The sequence below is a fragment of the Macaca fascicularis genome, chromosome 1 (assembly GCF_037993035.2).
Source record: "Macaca fascicularis isolate 582-1 chromosome 1, T2T-MFA8v1.1".
NCBI lineage: Eukaryota > Metazoa > Chordata > Mammalia > Primates > Cercopithecidae > Macaca > Macaca fascicularis.
In genome coordinates this window covers 149305001-149324634 of record NC_088375.1, presented here as the reverse complement: position 1 = coordinate 149324634, position 19634 = coordinate 149305001, and the positions used below count along the sequence as shown (strand labels likewise).

The 19634-nt window shown below is 41.2% G+C and overlaps 1 protein-coding gene across 6 annotated transcripts in view; it reads right to left on the bottom strand.

The window, feature by feature from the left end:
* Positions 1 to 1782: 1782 nt before the first annotated feature.
* DDAH1 (dimethylarginine dimethylaminohydrolase 1) overlaps positions 1783 to 19634 on the bottom strand; it is a 255115-nt gene continuing 237263 nt past the window's right edge. For 5 of the 6 annotated variants that reach the window (XM_005542843.4, XM_074002664.1, XM_065519361.2 and 2 more), the window contains 2 exons: positions 8013 to 8156; positions 1783 to 4859 (listed from right to left, as the gene is read on the bottom strand). In XM_005542843.4, coding sequence (XP_005542900.1) covers positions 4743 to 4859; positions 8013 to 8156 — 261 coding nt within the window. In that variant the 3' untranslated portion in view covers positions 1783 to 4742. The remainder of the gene's footprint in view (positions 4860 to 8012; positions 8157 to 19634) is intronic. The other variant, XM_045367972.2, reaches the window with a different exon arrangement.

Genomic DNA, 19634 nt, shown 5'->3' with positions numbered 1-19634 from the left:
GTGTAGTCATCCTTCCCTGCCCTTCCAAACCATCAGCTCTTGAAAGATAGGAGCTGTACTCCAGAGCCTGGCAGGGTGTGGGCACTTGTTAAATATGTGCTCACTTGTCTAAAATCATTGATGACCAGCATTCTTCAGTCAGCAAAATTCCCACTTCCAGAATCTGTAGCTTGTCATGAAAGGGCATTTTTCTGTTTCCTCTCCCCTTATTCTTTCAGAGGTGTGGAGGAAGGTCAGTCAGGGAACCCCTGCCAAATCTTTCTTAAAGAAGTATCTCCCTTTCTCCTCTGGGAGGAGCAGTATATCTGGCACTGAGGTGGAGGGCTCCATTTCTGACTGGGACCCACAGCAGGTTTGCAAGGTTACATTTGGCATTTTTTAGCTTCACTGCCAGCATCAATCTAAATAACGCAGAAATAATCAATGCAACATCAACTGAGAAGGTGTGAGTAAATCAATGGCCTCCCCAAGGAATTTTAGAATTGGTCTTCACATCTGATGAGCATTCGCACAGACCATTCAGTTATTATAAAAATACACCACATGAACTAGCTCTGGGGCTGGGTGAAAGCTTAGAAGCGACACATTTTTAATAGACTGAAGACCCCTGGCTAATAGCAATGCGGGCATATTGACTATCTGTGATGAAACACTACGTATAATTTAGAAAGAGCTGCTTGAATAACCACGTTGTAGAATATTCAGGGCTGTTAAAACTGATGATGAAGATCTACATTTGTTGAGATGGAAAGATGCCTACAATATTGCTAAGTCGAAGGAAGCAGACTACAGAACAGCATGATTATGTAAAATTATTGCATATTTATACTGATATCTATTTACAGATCTGTGAATATTCTCTGAAATGTTAATAATAGTTCTCTCTGGGTGATAAAACCGTGGGGTAGTTTTTTCTTTACTTTTATAGTTTTTTGTGTTGCTTGAATTTTAACAGTAAGCAGTTATTTTTACAATTATTGAAAGAAAACAATACAGATTGAAAAAATTTGTTGAAAATAAAAAAGCCTCATTTAAAAAACCTTCAAATTTCCTAAAAGATGCTTACTATAAAACAAAAACAGGGGCCGGGCGTGATGGCTCACGCCTATAATCCCAGCACTTTGGGAGGCCGAGGCGGGCGGATCACGAGGTCAGATTGAGACCATCCTGGCTAACACAGTGAAACCCCATCTCTACTAAAAATACAAAAAATTAGCCGGGCGTGGTGTTGGGCACCTGTAGTCCCAGCTTCTTGGGAGGCTGAGGCAGGAGAATGGCGTGAACCCAGGAGGCGGAGCTTGTAGTAAGCTGAGATCGTGCCACTGGACTCCAGCCTGGGTGACAGAGCAAGACTCCATCTCAAAAAAAAAAAAACAAAAAACAAACAAACAACAATAACAACAAAAACAACTCTTGTATGAGCAAATTAAAAAACCTTTCACCTGCCTGCATAACTGAACCACGTAACTGACTATGTGCTGAATATGGTTAGCAGTGAAAGGGAAGAAAGGGACACCATTTGAGGAGAGGCACAGGAGAACTCAAGCTTTCCTGACCTAGTGTGCATAATATGCACACTTTTTAAGTGCCTGAAGTATGAAGTATCACTTCAAATATTATTTTAACCCAAGCTTTGATGGTAATTTATTTACAGGTACATTATTTTTCTAAGTTCATAGCCCAAAGCACAAAAGAAAATATCCCATGACTGATAGCAAAGAAATGATGACTTCATTCCCCATGGCAGTTTCTGTTGCAAAGAAAAGAGACATACGCTGTTGATCACAGTACAACTCACATTTTATTCCATTGTGATTGGTATACATGTAAGATTGAGACAGCAAGAGGCTAAAAATCAGTGTAGAACTTCTCTGAACTAAAGGCATGATTGGTTTTGGCACACAGAGTGGATAACCATACATTGACTGGAATGAGGTGGTCAGGAAAATAAAATGCACAAATCTAACACCATGCTGAAATCATGTCTGAATTCTGGAGAATGTTAAAGTAAATAATTAGAAAGACTTACATGCAACTCTTTACCTTACATTATTCATCTACAGACTATTTTTCTCCCTTAGAGATGAGGAGATGGCCTTAGTAATCTGTTCACAGTAGCTGCAAAGACCAATCAATACACATTAGAAAGATCTGCCTGATTTCTATAGCAATTCATTATAGCTGAAGAAATAATGCTAAATAATGTATTTTCTCTTTATCATCCTTTAACTAAATTGAATCACATCACCCAAGTAATTCTGACTTAACTTTTACTTAGTTAAATATAATTTCTCATGTCTTTTAATGTCAAAAAGCAGTTTCTGTTAGTTTATCCATTGGTGTATATCACAATGGATGTGAGGAAAACTTATGTGATAGTATCTTTCCTTTTCAAAAATAACATTATGCTAATGAGAACATCAAAGAAGTAACACTATGTTGCAAGTAATTTAGGTTTTCACATCATCAATCACATAGGGAGTCCAAAGAAGCCAGCCTAGCGGGTTATGTAGCAGAGCAGAATGCAATGCAGAAGAGGCACACAGAGTCTAAGTGACTTCTCCAGACAGAGAGAAGGAAAGACAGACAGAAGCAAAAGAAAGGAAAAGTGAAAAACAGTCTTCTGCAGAACAAATTGTTACAAAGAAAAATCCATTTGCTTGCAATTGATAAAACATAATAGAGAAGAGTTCTTTGATTTGGGATGGCAGAAGTAAAGATATTAAAAATTATATACTGGTAAGCCTAAACTGGCTGACTGGGCCATTTTTCCTGTGGTTGTGTTTGAGATGTTGAGCTCTCACAGGGAGAATTTTTGCTTTTGCCAAGGAAGGGCCAGATTTAACCCAAAAGGGCAACCTTGACTGCTGAGAACATTTTTTCTTTGTTAACTTGGGCATGTGGCTAACATTCATTCTCTCCCTGGTAAAAAGATGATATTCATCTCTCATGAGATGGTTCAAAACATGACAGTGACCAAGACGTGGTTTATTCACAGGATGCGCATAATTGGCTATCTGCATATGGCATGAATTAAAAAGTTAAGCAACAAGGAAGAGAAGGAGGAGAAAAAACTTTTACAAATTTCTGGCATAAAATCATCAAATAAAAGAGAAAGATAGTGGTTAAGGATGTTTTCATTTTCTCAGAGGTTTCTCACTTCCATCTGCTACAGGGGAAATGAAATGAATGAAAGTAATTCTCTTTAGGTCACCAACATAAGGAATCTTTGACTGCAAACATAGAGGTGAGCAGAGCAAGACTTGAAGTGATATTTCTTAACCTCTTTGACTCTTAATCTTAAACAACAAGCCACAGGCAATACAGGAAAGGTGGAGATGACTAGGAAGTGTGATAACGTGCCTGGATCAGTTACCATTCCTTGGAAAGTACCGTTTCCCCTTCCTGTTAATAGGCTGATTCCTGCAGGTTTGAGTAAAGGAATCATCTCTTCCTTCAGTGCTGCATTGTTCTTCGTAAGAGACCTGTGTCAGTTGAAAGTTGTGTAATTTAAAGGCTAGAGAAGAAATTTAAATTGGATTCCACAGTAAATAGTCACGGATATTTCAAAGTAGAATTGTCCACTGTCTGGGGTTGGTTTCAAGCATCAAGGTGATCGCTTCCTGAACATGTTCATTGACCATGAGGAGCTGTTTACTCTGGCTCATATTGGACTACCAGTAATCATTTTCAGACATGATGTCTCTTTTGAAAGAAATGACTTTGCTGGACCAGGATAACTGCAAGGGGTAGAAGACTGGAAACAGGGTGAGTCAGGGTAGGTGGAAACGGAAATGAGTTGAGGGGGGGGGGGAAAAAAGAGTTCCTTCAAGGTCATATATGGTCAGTAATGAAGCAAAAATTCAGAGTATGTGACTTGAAGACTTTCTAAGACATTGTTCCCATGGGATGTTTCCAAGCTTCTTGATCTTTACTCTCTTAGCAACTTTCTGATACTGGATTTACCTTCCTAGGTGTGGTGCCCTACTTCTGGAATTTAGATCTCAGGGGCAAACCCTGCCAGGATGTGTCTCTGTGTAGTTAACGCTGCCCCAGACAGCAGCGCTGATTTCAGTCACAGTTCTGCTGAGGAGCCTGTCTGCCCCTGGCAGGGGTGAGGGGAGGGTTGTTGGTGGCAGATGTAGTCAGAGGCAGAGGAGAACAATGGCAGACAGGGTGGACCTGCAGGAAGGTAGCCAGAAGGAAAGACCTTGGGTTTTACCCAAGGTCAAGGTGGCTGTGATAGAAGAGCGAAAGGCAAAAGTAACTAACTGAAATTCAGAAGTAAAAGAGAAAGGAGGAGGATCCCTGGACCAGGGAATTTCACAGGAACCAAACATGATTCATGATATAGAGGGAAAAAAAAACAAAACAAACAAGCTTATCTGACTGATCAAGAAGACATTCTTCAGAATATACTGACAACTAAATAATTTTCACACCAATAGTACAAACACTAAATGAGTGTTTCCTTACTATGATTAATCACATTTTGATAATTCATTAGCTCTATATCTTCTAGGTTGCTTAATTCATGTAGCAAATCCACAGCTTAGGTACCACCGCGAGGGGAGGGAGGGTGGGGGTGCTGAATGAAGCAATTCAACTTAGAATCAAATTTTGTAAACAAGAGTTAGTAGCACAGTGGCACAGTAGATTGTCAAGAAAAACAACAGGAGTGGGCACAGAGTCATTGGCCTTGCCTGTGCGGTCTTGCCGCCTACCAGGGAGGACTCTGAAGCTCAGGAGTCTACCTTCTTGTTAATTAAAACTGAGCAGCAGGTGAGCAGCCCGTCCACCTTTTCCAGTTCAGACATGCTCACGGGGATCAGCATATGGTCCTTCAGTTTCTCATAAACCTACAGTGGGAATCAAGGAAAAGGAAGAAAAAGAAGGATTATGTTTCTGCCTGTTTTACCATCCTCAGAAGTGGAGAATCAACTTGATTTGTGCATCTAGGCTTTTCATTCATTTAATCCCAAGACACACATGCAGTCTCAACCACACACATGCCCACAGTCATCCCCACAGAGCTGGTGGGAACTGGTTAACCACTAGCTCTGTGCTTTAACCTCAAGGCCAAAGATGTGTCAGAAATGTGGTTTTGCTAGAGATGCCTTTACTCTGCCATTGTCATTGCTAGATTAAGTGGTACGTGGAAGTTGGTGGCCATGTGTCAGTCTGAATATTACTCTTTCCTCACACTTTTTTTTTATTTATTTACATATTTTTGGAGACAGGGTCTTGCTCTGTCATCCAGGTTGGTGTATAGTGGCATGACCATGGCTCACTGCAGCCTCAACTTCCCAGGCTCAAATGATCCTCCCCCTCAGCCTCCAAAGTACCTGGGACAAACAACAGACACACACCACTACGCCTGGCTAATTTTTATTTTTTATTTTCTGTGGAGACAGGGTCTCACTATATTGCCAGGGCTGGTCTTGACTTCCTGGGTTCAAGTGATCATCCTGCCTTGGCCTCCCAAAGTGCTGGTATTACAGGCATAAGCCACCACGCTAGGCCTTCTCTTCACACTTTAAAACCCTCTCAACTATACTTTTGGTTTATTTTCTTACCAACACCACTGGAGAAATTTGACAAGATATAACTTAAGTATTTCAGGTTAAATTGCTTTTAAATTACAGGTGTAAATTTTATTAGCATCTTTTGACACTAATAGAAAGCATAAGTCAGAACTTCAATTAACAGTTAATAGATTTTTCTGTGATGATCAAATAAAGCATATTTTTAAAAACAAAGTGACTTGAAAGTGTACTGCCTAATAACAGTCTACTGTGCTTCTTTAGGAAGCACTGTGTTTCTTAAAATTCAGCACAGTGGTTAATTAAGAGTGTTGGAGCCAGAGTAGGGTACCAAACCCAGTTCCATTAACCTACTACTTAAAGAATTATTTCAGTGAAGTGACATTCCCTCTGAGCCTGGTTTACTTCTCTGTAATACTGGAATAGTAATGTTGCCCCATAGGGCTGTTACAAGGACTGAATAAGATAATACACCTGGGATGCCTGGCACCCTGCCTGGCACTGGGGAAGCCCTCAGTAAACAGGGATATTATTAATACTATTGTCATTTTTCAGAGAGACACGGCTGAATCAGGGGGACAGTGAATAATCATCTGGTAGGTCAGATGATCAGTGTGGCTAAAGAGGGATGAATGATTCAGACCTGTATTTCTCAAAGTGAGTTCTGTGACTGGGTGCTTGTTGATATTGCAGATTCTAGGGTCGGGGTCCAGGAACTTGCAATTTTAGCAACCCTGATGTGCCTTAAAGTATGAGATCCATTACTCTTCTAAGAGCTGGGTAAGCCCCAGTCCTGGGTCAGGAGTTCTCTATTTTCCTCAGGGTCACATTTTCAGCCATGGAAATAGAAAAAAGTATCTATGTATTCCCCCCACCCTTTTCTTTTTATCTGCTCAGAAAGAGGCTGTGATTAGAGAGTGAGTCTAGTAATTATATAGTATTGCATATTTAAAAGGTAGTATAAAATATTTTCTAATATTTGCAAAGCTTAAGACCAAAAAAAGATCAATGATTACTAAAAGCTCTTCTGAAATGCATAGTATAAATATCTTGTTCTTCTGGGCAGAGATGAGATGCTGAGTGCCTAGAAGATATGGATACTTGAAGAATCTATGGACGAGCACTGTTATGTTTGCTTGGTAGGGTAAAATCGAAATTACTAAAGTATATAGATGAGACTGTCAGAGTATGCTGAAAAACAAGGGAGATTTTCTTAGACCAGGAAAAGCATTTCAGATCCAGAGACAGCTCCCTTATTGGAACACAAACGCAGAGACTCCTGGAGGGACCAGTTGGCTGATTTCAAGTGTACCATATTTCTTCCTGCTCTATCTTTTCAATGAAGAGCTTTTTGCTGCCTAACATGGGCAGTTTCTTCTTTCTGTAGCCCTGACAATGAACACCCACCACTCTGGGTCATTCATACTCCTCTACCTAAAGAAACAAATGGCCAGGCATGGTGGCTCATGCCTGTGCACTTTGGGAGGCTGAGGTGGGAGGATCCTTTGAGCCCAGGAGTTCGAGACTAGCTCGGGCAACACAGGGAGACCCCATCTCTACAAAAAATAAAATTAGCCAGGTGTAATGGCGCATGCTTGTAGTCCCAGGTACTTGGGAGGCTGAGTTAGGAGGATTGCTTCAGCCCAGGAATTTGAGGCTGCAGTGAGCCATGATTATGCCACTGCACTCTAGCCTGGGCAGCAGATCAAGATCCCATCTCAAAAAAAAAAAAAAGACTGGGCATGGTGGCTCATGCCTGTCAGCCTATCATCCCAGCACTTTGGGAGGCCGAGGCAGGCAGACTGCTTGAGCTCACAAATTTGATACCAGCCTGGGCAATATAACGAAACCCCATCTCTATTAAAAATACAAAAATTAGCCAGGTGTGGTGGTGTATGCATGTAGTCCCAGCTACTCAGGAGGCTGAGGTGGGAGGATCTCTTGAGCCTGGGAGTTGGGTTGCAGAGAGCCAAGATCGTGCTACGCACTCCAGCCTGGGTAACAGAGTGAGACCCTATCTCCAAAACAAAAAAAAAAAAAAGAAAAAGAAAAGAAACAAATGGCCCTTTTCTGAGGGGCAGCTCAGCAGCTCTGTCAGAAAACAATGATACCGCTGACCATCTAATTGTAGGTCTTTATGCTTAATAAGTATCTGAGGGTGGGAAAGTACATTTAATCAGAGCTGAGGCATAGACTTGGGTGAGTACTTATTTGAAAATCTGAGTATTATTTGAAAAGCTTTGACTATCCAGCATGATCATCTCAATTACTATGCATACATTAGTGAGCAATGGCATGAATGAGAAAAGTGAAACACATTTTCCTTGTGCCCTAAATTGTATTATCCTTCCTTTTCTTAATGGTTTGGTATGTATAGAGGAAAAGGAGGCTCCTATTGGTCACTCCATTATGAAAAAGTCCCCAGGGAGGCCGACCCAGCTGCAGTGGCCAGAAGGGATATTTTTTTACCTTTGCACTTTCTGGATACTCTTCCGGGGTTCGGTGCAGCAATACGTGCCCTTTGTTGGGGATATTTAGATATATACAGTTTGCTGCTATGTCATCAGGCACAGTGAGTTTGTCGTAGCGGTGGTCACTCATCTGTTGCATGATCTATAAAGAGAAACAAAGCAGGCCTAAGCAGAGTATCTCCCCACACTTTCAAACAGAAGGAAGGCAGTGTGGTAGGATACAAGCTTGTAACTGACACTTTAGGCTGTTCCTCTGTTCAAATTCCCATCTATTACCTCCCGTCACTTAGAACCAGACAAGGAAAACTTGATTAAGCTATGAGTCTTTGGAAGAATTGCAAGGGTTTTTGTTGTTCTTTAAAAGTATGTGTTTGTCTCTCTTTTCTTTTAAGGTTTTAAAACTGTCTATTATTTTTCTAGTCTTTGTTCAGAAGACCTATCAGTAAGATAAAAATGGCACATGTAAGGCCCAGCAGGGGTTTTGCTATCTTTGGCTGAGTAAGCAGGGCTGCCTCCTCTATAGGAAAGAAGGGCCATACCAGTAATCAGAATAGTCGATAATGTGAATCTGATTTAGCAGTAACACCACATGTGTGCGCACGCACGTACACACACACACACACACACACACACGCTTTGCTCTTCATATATTTTTAAACTGAATTCACCTGTTCATTGGCAAGTGATGGCCTTAATACAGTGAGCATAAAAGCCACCTGGGGAGAATGAGAAAATCATATTTCCAGGCCTCACCCTTAGGGAATGCTGGTTTGGCAGATTTTGGGTGAGGCATAGGAATTTTGCATTTTGAAAGCCCTACAGATAATTTTGAGGCAGAGGGTCCCTGGACCACAACTGGAAAGAAAAAAAAAAAAAAAACCTTCTTGGCAGGTCCGTTCTTCAAATGATGAACTTATTAGTATCTTAACATAAAATAACTTTAAAAACAACACAAAAATGAACTCTGCACAAAATTTAAAATATTGATACCTCATCCTTACCTCCTCAACATAATCAAAACTCTCAAAAAACAACACTCCTCCCCCTAACAACAAGAATATCCAAATTTTAAAAACCCACAAAAACAAATATTATTTTGGGTTTGGTCATGTAGACTCTTTCTACTCTTTATCAATATCCATACAGTTTTAAAGAATCTGCTGAAATGTCATGCTAGGAAGGTATAACATGATCTTTTCCACAATCTGGTTCTAATCTACCTTTATGGTCCCATCTACTTTTACTTTTCAGTGTTTGTATGGAAATGTGCTTCATATTACTAGGTAGACATGCCCACTCAGTCATGGGTGCACTGGATAGTAAGATTTATGGTATGAAGAGCAGAAGAGAGACAGAATACTTCCTGCAGAAAATTCATTCCTAAGAGAGGCACACAGTAAGCCCTTCCTGACTCACCAGTCAGGTAAATCATTCACTTCTAGTGTGGAATATGTCAAGGATGGAGAAAGGCCAAGAGCAATCCCATAATGGAATACCCTTCACATGGAAGGTGACATCAAGAATGGGGATGAGCTTAAGCACTGTATGAAAGGCTGAGACATACAAATGAACAGGACCCAGACCCAGTTTTCCAAGAGATTACAGTTTAGTGGAGGAAACTGACAGAAAAATAGATAATTATATAACAATAAGAACTAGCAGGGCACCATGCCAAACATTTTACATTTATTATCTAATCTCAAAATTCTCATTTTACAGATGAAGAAACTGCACTGAGAGAGGTCAAATAACTTGCTCAAGGTCATACAGGTAGATTCAAACCCAGATCTGTGCAACTCAAAACGTTTCTTAATCATCTCACTTTGCTCTTTCTCAACTTCTGTAGCAGCAAACTATCTCCTACAAACTACATAACACCTACGTTTTCACATTCACTTGGTACTTATTATTTACTCTCTGGCAGTACCATTAATTCTTTTCTTATATGTAATCCCATTATGACTTGCTACAGTCTGGTATAGGTAAAGGAGTTAACTGGACACCTCTCTTGCACTTTTGAATTTAAATTGTTCTTGAAGGGATAGGCCCATAGAGGGGATCACCTATGGAGTGGGTCTTTCTTTACAGCCCTGATTAGAAACCTTAGATCTAATCCAACATGTGGGCAATTAAGAAGTTAAAGACACTCCTAAAGATTAACTTTTCTAAGAAAATTAACAACATATTCCATTTAGCCCTCTTTATAAAATAGATATGCCCAGAAATAATATGAAGAAGCTTGAGAGAGAGAGAGAGAGAGAAAAAAAAAAAAAAAAAACCGGACCCAAGTAGCTCCTTTGTTATGAATTGTAATTTAGTTCTTCTTATGCAGATTTTCTTTTTGGTTGCTTCCAAAACACAGCAATAGCAGCTTCCATTTATTATTGTGTGCAAGGGAACAGATGAAGACCGCCTGAGCCCAGGAGTTTGAGACCAGCCTGGGCAACATGGCGAAACCGTGTCTCTACAAAAAAATTAGCTGTGTGTAGTGGCACACACCTGTAGTCCCACCTCCTCAGGAGGCTGAGGTGGGAAGATCATAGAGGTGGCAATAAGCCAAGTTAGTGCCACTGCACTCCAGCCTGAGCCACAGATAATCTGTCTTGGAGTCTAATCTTTAGTCTTAAAAACCACAAAAGATTAGACCCACCATATTCGCACAATTACTTCTTCAGCTTCCTTCTTTCTAAGGCCTATGTTAACACACAATCTAGTAGTGTTGCAAGCTTAGCATCCCTTCTACCTAGATCCCCTAGAGAGATAATTGCTATAAAGTTCCCAAACTTTTCGGAATAAGGACAAATTTTACTGTGAGTTTTTGTGCAGTTTCTCTCTCTTCAACCAGACTGCTACCTCCTTGAATGCAGATCCAGGCATAATAAGGTGGACAGAGCATGGGCTTTAGAGTCAGAAAGGTCTGGGTCTGAAGGCTTGCTCAGCCGCACACTAATTGTGTGACTTTGGGAAAGTCACATATGCCCTGTGAGCCTCAATTCTCTCAGCAGTAAAATGGGATGGGAATGCTATACCTATCCTCCACAGGGTAACCCTGAGGATTATTAAAAAAAAAAAATCCAAAACAGATAATGTACATAAAATGCTTAGCACAAGCTTCTAGCAGAAATTAAATGTGTAATAAAAGTCAGTTCACTTCCCTCTTTGTTTCTTGCAAGTCACTTGACATATAGCAGGTGACCAAAATGTGTTTGCACTAACTGGTTCATTTCTTCATTCCTTTCACCTTTTTAAAAGCTATGGAGAACCTCAGGAGGGCACTGTGATGAACTATGTGGTCAATCACATGGGTAAACAATTGAATTCCCTCAGAGAAACAAGGTATGGTCTATGTCCAGAAATAGAAATACAATTCATTATTTTTAATGTGAAAAAACATGGCTAAAATCAATGAGGCCAAGGTTTGTCTGTTTTTCAAAGCGAAAAAACATGGCTAAAATCAATGAGGCCAAGGTTTGTCTGTTTTTCAAAGCCATACAGAAGGGCACTATACTCTGTGGTCCTAACTAAAATGACTCTGGATGACAAAGTAAGACAACAGAGGGGTGGACCTGGAATTACCTACAGAGTATGTGGCACCTAAGGGCATTCACAGAAAGAAATAAAATAAAAACTTTTGTGTATATCAAACTGAACACACAGGCCTCTGTCAGGCTGTGACCCCAATTGAGTAAAATAGTCCAGAAACCCAATGGGCAGACTGACTTCTTCACAGTAGAGTAGGGCTGCCTCGATATGCAAGGTGGCAGTTAGGATTTGTGAGACTTCTAGACAATAGCTTTTGGTCAGTCTCACAAACATGCTTTTTTCCAGTTGCAGGGAATGGGGTTCCACTATGTCTAAATGTCTGCTTATTATGTGCTGTTGAGGGTGGACCAAGATGGCCAGTCTGCTGATGTTTGCAGTCAGAACAGGACAGTCATCCTGTCACACAAATTGGACCTAGTTTACCGGAGAAGTTCAGAATTTCTTCCAGACCACTGGGGAGGCAGTTCTCTGAGCCAGAGGTTTACTAAGTAGGACCCCAGTGGTTTGAGGACCTCAGAGAGATCCTTACAACATGTATGCACAACCACTGCTACCTGGTCAACCTAGACACGAACAAAACAAAATCTAGAAAATCTGTTATTCCCATTGACTTACTTTTCTAAGCAAATGGGAGAACTGTGTGTAGCATATTGTGGCCCACACACACCATTCATAATCACCAGATAACTGCCGGTTGGTTTTCCATTTTAATTCGTGGTCTGCGATGCTTCATTGTACTCTTTATCTACAGATAAATAAATCACCCATGTCTCTTAGTACCAGATGAGTTGAAAGAGAAAGCAGCACGGCAAGACTACATCTCCTAGGCCTGACTTTATTCACTGGATCTAGCGGTCTGGGCAAATCCCCCCACCTCTCAGCATGACTCATGCATGTCCGGTGGTGACTACAAAGCAGAAGTATGGAATGTCATACATTCCAGAGGAAGTGTTCTCAGGGATTGTTATCAGTGCTGACTTCTTGTTTACCAGTGAGGAAACAAACTAAAATCTCCAAGGTTGTGCCCATCTCAGAAAGTACCACGTGTCACTGGAGCGACAGGGCCTGTCCAGTTGACTTCAGCTGTTTCCATGCTCTGCCCTATCCCCCAACCTCACCTCCTTGAGTGAACAATCCTCTCCCCTACTTGGTTCCTATTTGAATTGTTCTTCAGTTACTGGCATGTATTTGAAATTCTAATCACTGTTTTGTTTCCCTCTGTAATGCTTCTTCCTTTTCTGAGTCTTATTTTTATCATTTAAAGGTTCTGGTGGGGACATTCCTATACTTACTAACATAAAGGCCAGTACCTACTTTAGAATTATTTGGGACAGTTTCAATTTTTCATTACTGGGAGAAAAGGAATTATAATATCTTTAACGGGGAAATAATTTAATGCTGAGAATATATGAAGTAATTTACTGATAAATTCCACTGAGAGTTACTCTTAAAATAAATGTCTTAACAAAACCAACAAAGCCACCTTAGGAGAAGCTTTTCTATTAATTTATCAAGACTCCACGGTTATCATTTTAAGACAGATTTAAGAATATGCCCAAAAAATGACTTTTAATAATGAACAGGCCCCATTTGGAGCAGTGAGTGGTTCTGCTTAACTGAAAACAATTACAAAAGGTATGTCAGGCATAGCCTTTCTAAATGAAAGGGATTTATGAAGTGGTAACAGTAGATAACAAGAAATATGCTTTTCCCCCTTGAAAAAGCTAAAGGTGCTTATTATAAATACAAAGAGATTTTGTCTTTTGGGACAACGAAAAGGTTTCTCCTTTCCTGTTGGAGTAATTATTTTCCTTTCTCTTGTATGTTGTTATTGTCTGAATAAGCTTACCATTTATTTGTAGCTGGATTCAGGAGACACATGTATGTACACAAGGCAGGGTGCTGGCCATTCAGCAGGGAACATGCAGAGAAAGATGCAGGAAGGCTGTGTTGCTTTCGAACATCTTTCCCTTCTTACACCCTAATGGGCACCATGAGGATGCATTCACGCATCCCGCCTGGTAGGGCATCACCTCAAAGAGCTCGGGCTCCTGAGGACTGAGCAACAGTGAGGCCGAGGAACAGGTTCTGTTTGCCCTTTGTGGATGCACAGAGGCTTTGTTAAAAGATGAGCACCATTTCAACTATCCCGAGAATGCAGCTGTTGAGCTGTTTAGTTCTGTGTTCCAACATTTTTTCCTAAAAAAGCATGAAGGAGGTGGTACTGCTCCAGTGCTGTATGTAGTGTTTTTCCAACCCCAGGGACTGTACTTCCTGCTTCTCACTGTGCCTCAAGCCCGAATGGAAAGGAGACACACCTAAACCCTTCACACATCAGTCACCACAAATTCCTTTCCCTAAGAGCAGATTACTCGATATCCTGAGAGGCCCCAGACTCAACTCTGAATGATACAAATGAGTTCTACAGGATTTGGGGAAAGATCTCAGAAGTCAAGTTGCTGTTCCAAATGCCCTTTCTGAATTTTGCCAAAGGAATGATTCCACTTTATGTAAACTAGTGTGAGCGATTATTATTGGGATTGGCTCAATTAGTGGTCAGCTCTGTTCAACAATCTTTTATGGTACGCCCTCTTCGGGCTCGGCACAATGGCAGTGTGAGGTGGGAAAGGGAAAGAGATGCCTTCAGGAGATGAAAATCTATCATTTAAGGCAGGACAAGCACATGAAGAGTATGCTAGCAGTAAAAAGAGAGTCAACCTCACTTTTATCATCGGCAACTCCTTAATGAAGAAGGCACACAGCTGTAGAGAGGAAATGGCTCTAAGAATCATCGTGGCCACGCTGTCATGGTCTGTTACACAGCTGCTGGTTGGAGGAATTGGCCTTGCTCCCCAGGGTGGAGCTGTCACAAAATAGAGTGGGAACTGTCTGGCTTTCAGCCCAAGAGAATCTGCATGGCAAGTTGCATTAACAACCAGGCATTTCCGGCAGTTCCCAACATTTCTGGGAATTTTCTCATCCAAAGGACTGAAAGCCCACTCCATTCTCTTGCTTCTTACTCATGCTTTCTTTGTATTACGGTAATTATGTTTTAAAAAATCCTGGGCTATGTTGTTTTGTGGAACAATTTAGAACTTATTGGTCAAACTCTGAAGCAAAGGTATATAAAAGGTAGTTAGAGATGTTTAGGGAATATTCAAAGCACAGTTTTGGGTCACTCATAATTGATCTTTCATATATATATATATATATATATATATATATATATATAAATACATAATGTACCCATCTTAACATATCAAAGCTAAACCAATATTAAAAACAACTGACTATAGACTCTATTGATACAATATATGATGCCCAAGTACACTTTTTATTGCTACTGCATATCTAAAATCATTCATTTATTTATCCATCCATCAAGAGTGTATTGAGAGCCTGACAACATACCAGCATCAAGCCCTGGAGGTCTTTTTAAGGCTGAGCCAATATAGCTATGGATACCATTCTAAAACTGATAGCATATTTTCATGTTTTATAGTCTTTCCACAGACTAGTTCAAAATGAACACTGCCTGAGAAGGGCTTTAAGATGACTGACTAGAGGCACTGGACACCTGTTTCCCCAGCAAAGAAGAGCCAAAATAGCAAGTAGATAATCATACTTTGAATAGACATCTGAGAGAGAATGCTGGAATTCAGCAGAGAAGTGACGGAAAACACCTGAGATACTGAAAGAGAGGGAGGCAAGGTAGACAGCCTGGCTGGAATCAGCTGGAAGTCCAGAGAGGGTCCCTAGTGAGAGGAAAGGGTAAGTGAGAGATTCCCAGTGGTCTATGTTCCCACACTGACTCCCAAAATCCTTGTCATGAGAGTCTCTCAAACCCCAAGGACCCTGAAACTGGTATTCCCGGGGTCCATGTGGCAGCATTGCTCCAGAGAGGGAGCCCACTTGGGTCCCATGTACCCACTTAGTCCTGGACAGATAGCCAGCTAGTTAGAGAGCCCATTTCCCACCAGACTGCATTGTGTCCTGGGACCCAGCAACCCTTGTATCTTCACATCCCCGGAGCCCCACTGACAGAGGGCTGCAGGGTGCAATGCAGGTTGGACCCAGTAGAGGGGCAGGGTCTCTAGCACTCTAGCCCACACATTGTCCTGCACACTGGGGACACGGATCCTGGGACAAAGGGAGCTGAAGCACGTTTTTCAGAGCATGAAACCTGACTTCCTGGGGCCACTGTTACTGACAGAAAACCCTGCTCCCATAGTAGAAGGGCTACCTCACACTAGCATGTGTCCTGAGGACAGGCTGCCACCATTGCCATAGCCACCTGAGCATACCATCTGGGGCTTGGGAATTGCTCTGCCTTGTTCACCACAGCCTGGGCCCATGGGCCCCACGGGGGGCCTGAGAAAAGGCTTGCCTAGCCTGGCACCACCCCTGTCCTCCCCCAGTGCCCATGCACATTGCCTGGGGGCCTAGGGATTGCCCCTCCCCATTGGTTGACCCAGGTGCACATTCATGCTATCAGAGGGCCTAACAACAGATCCAGAAAACCTGCTGCTGAAACCCAAGCATGCTGTCTGGAGCCTGGGGGATTGCCTCACCCTGTCTACCACTGCTGGCATCTGGGCAATCCTCCCAGGACCTGAAGGTCTGCCCAACCTGCCACCACCACCACTGCTGGCAATCTTCTGCATGTACTACCTGGAGGATTGGGGACTGGGCTGCCAAGCCCATTGCAGCCACTGCAATTATAAGTGAGTGCCCATGGGGAGCCTGGGTACTCATCCAGTCATTGGCACACTGCTGCCATAACCAGCACCCAAGCAAGCTGCCTGGAGGCCCACAAATCAGCCCATCTGGACTTGCTAAAACTGGCGCCCACATATGCCACCCTGGGACCCAAGAACAGGCATGCTTGGTCTGCCGCTGCCAACAGCAGGGCCTGAGGACTGGCCCACCTGACATCCTATCCCCAGGAAAACCTCAGCATAACCTCCACTAACAACTGCAGCCTGCACCACTGAGGAAATCACAGACACCACTGATGGTGTATAGCCAAAGAAATCCTGTGGAGACTACACCACTATATATGCCCAGAATAAAAGCGAAAGTGCCCCAACCAACCAACACCATAGATGTACCTACAGGAAAATGTCTTCCCCTATGAAAGCCAATCTAAAAAATTGGAGGAAGTGACTGTTACACCTGATGCACAGATATCAATGAAAGGACACAGAAATACAAAAAAGCAAGGAAATATGACACTTCCAAAGGAACATAATAATTCTCCAGAAACAGATTCCAATAAAAATTAAATTTATGAAGTGCCTGATAAAGAATTCAAAATAACAACATTAAGGAAGTTCCATGATATACAAGAGAACACAGATAAACAATAAAAAGAAATTTAAAAAACAACTCAGGATATGAATGAGAAATTCACCAAGGAGATAGACATATAAAAAAGAACCAGAGAAATCCTGAAACTGAAGAATTCAATGAATGAAATAAAAAATACAATGAGAACTTCAGCAGGATACTAAATCAAGAAGAAGAATTTCAGTACTTTAAAAAGAAAAAAAAGAAGAAAGTCAATGTGACCTATGGGATATCATAAAGCAACAAAATATTTGAATTTTGGGTGTTCAAAGGGTGAGAGAAGTTTAATGGCATAGAAAAACAATTTAACAAAATACTATCTTTAAACTTCCTAAGTATAGAAAGAGTTTTAGAAACAGGAAGTTCAAAGATTTCCAAATAGATACAACCCCAAAAGATCTTTCCCCAGCACATTATAGTGAAACTGTCTGATATAGTCAGTCTTTGTGTCCCCACCCAATTCTCATCGTGAATTATAATCCCCATAATCCCCAGGTGTCAAGGGAGAGACCAGGTGGAAGTAATTGGATTATGGGGATGGTTCCCCCCATGCTGTTCTCATGATGGTGAGTGAGTTCTCATGAGATCTGATGGTTTGATAAGTGTTTGGTAGTTCCTCCTGCATTCATTCTCCTTCCTGCTGCCTTGTGAAGAAGGTGCTGTGCTTCGCCTCTGCCTTCCACCGTGATTCTAAGTTTCCTGAGGCCTCCCTACCCTTGCAGAACTGTGAGTCAACTAAATCTCTTTCCTTTATAAATTACCCAGTCTTAGAGAGTTCTTTAAAGCAGTATGAAAACGGACTAATACAGTGCCAAGAGTCAAAGACAAGTAATTCTAAAAACAGCAAGAGAAAAACATCTGATATGCTTTGGCTCTGTATCCCCACACAAATCTCATGTTGAATTATAGTTCCCAATGTTGGGGGAGGGACCTGGAGGGAGATGATTGGTCATGGGGGCAGATTTCTCCCTTACTGTTCTCATGATAGTGATTTCTCACAAGATCTGATGGTTTAAAAGTGTGTGGCATTCCCCCCTTCACTCTCTTTTCCTCTTCCTCCACCATGTGAAGAAGGTGCTTCCTTACCCTTCCACCATGATTATAAGTTTCCTGAGGCCTCCCAGCCATGCCTCTTGTATAACTGGCAGAATTGTGAGTCAATTAAACCTCTTTTATTTATAAACTACCTACTCTCAGGTAGGTCTTTATTGCAATGTGAGAATGGCTTACTATAGCATCTAGACACAAAGAAATCCCCATCAGACTAATAGCACATTTCTAATCTGAAACTTTACAGTCCAGAAGAAAATGGGATGATATATTCAAAGTGCTGAAAGAAAAAACCTGTCAATTAAGGGTACTATGTCTAGTAAAATTATCCTTCATAAATGAAGGACAAATTAAGAGTTTCCCAAACAACCAAAAACTGAGGGAATTCATCACCAAGAGACCAGCCCTCCAAGAAATGCTTGAGGAAGTCCTATTCCTGGAAGTGAAAGAACAATACCTTCCATCATGAAAGCACACAAAAGTATAAAACTTATTGGCAGAGCAAACACAGGAATGAGGAAGAGAAAGGATTCAGATGTTACCGCTACAGAAAACCACCAAACCACAATGATAAATAGTAAGAGAGAAAGAAAAGAACAGAGGATATACAAAACATCCAGAAAGCCATTAAATAACAGGAATAAGTCCTCACCTATCAATAATAACCTTGAATGTAAATGGCTTAAATTTTTAACTTAAAGATATAGAATGGCTGAGTGGATTAAAAAACCTGTGACCTATCCAAAGTAATGAGGGTTATTACAATTTTTTTTTTAAACCCATGACCTAACTATATGCTGCCTAGTGAAACTCACTTCACCTATAAAAAGACAAATATGGGCTGAAAGTAAAGGGACAGAAAAAAATACTCCACACAAACAAACCAAAAGCAAGCAGGAGTAGATATATTTATATCAGATAAGACAGATTTTTAATGAAAAACAATAAAAAGACACAAAGAAGGTTAGTATGTAATGATAAATGAATCAATTCAGCAAGAGGATATAACAGTTCTAAATATATATGCACCTAACACTGAAGCACCGAGATATAAAAAGCAAATGTTGGCTGGGCATGGTGGCTCACATCTGTAATTTCAGCCAGCACCTCAGCCAGGCTGAGGTGGGTGGATCACTTGAGTTCAGTAGTTCAAGACCAGCCTAGGCAACATGGTGAAACCCTGCTTATACAAAAAAATGCAAAAATTAGCTGGGCATGGTGGCGCATGCCTGTAGTCTCAGTTGCTTGGAAAGCTGAGGTGGGAAGATGGCTTAAGCCTGGGAGGCAGAGGTTGCAGTGAGCCAAGATTGTATCACTGTACTCTAGCCTGGGTGATAAAGCGAGACCCTGTCTCAAAAATAACATAACATAACATAACACAACACAACACAACACAACACAACACAATACAATACAATGTCATTAGATCTAAAGGGAGAGAGAGACAGACTCCAATACAATAATAGCTTTGGGACTTCAACACTCCACTCTCAGCAAAAGACAGAAAGTGAACAAAGAAACGTTAGATTTAAACTGCACTTTAGACCAAATGTACCAAACATCTGTGAAACATTTCATCCAACAGCTGCAGAATACACATTCTTCTTATCAGCACATGAAGAACATTCTTCAGGATAGCTATTAGGCCCCAAATAGGTATCAACAAATATTAAAAAAT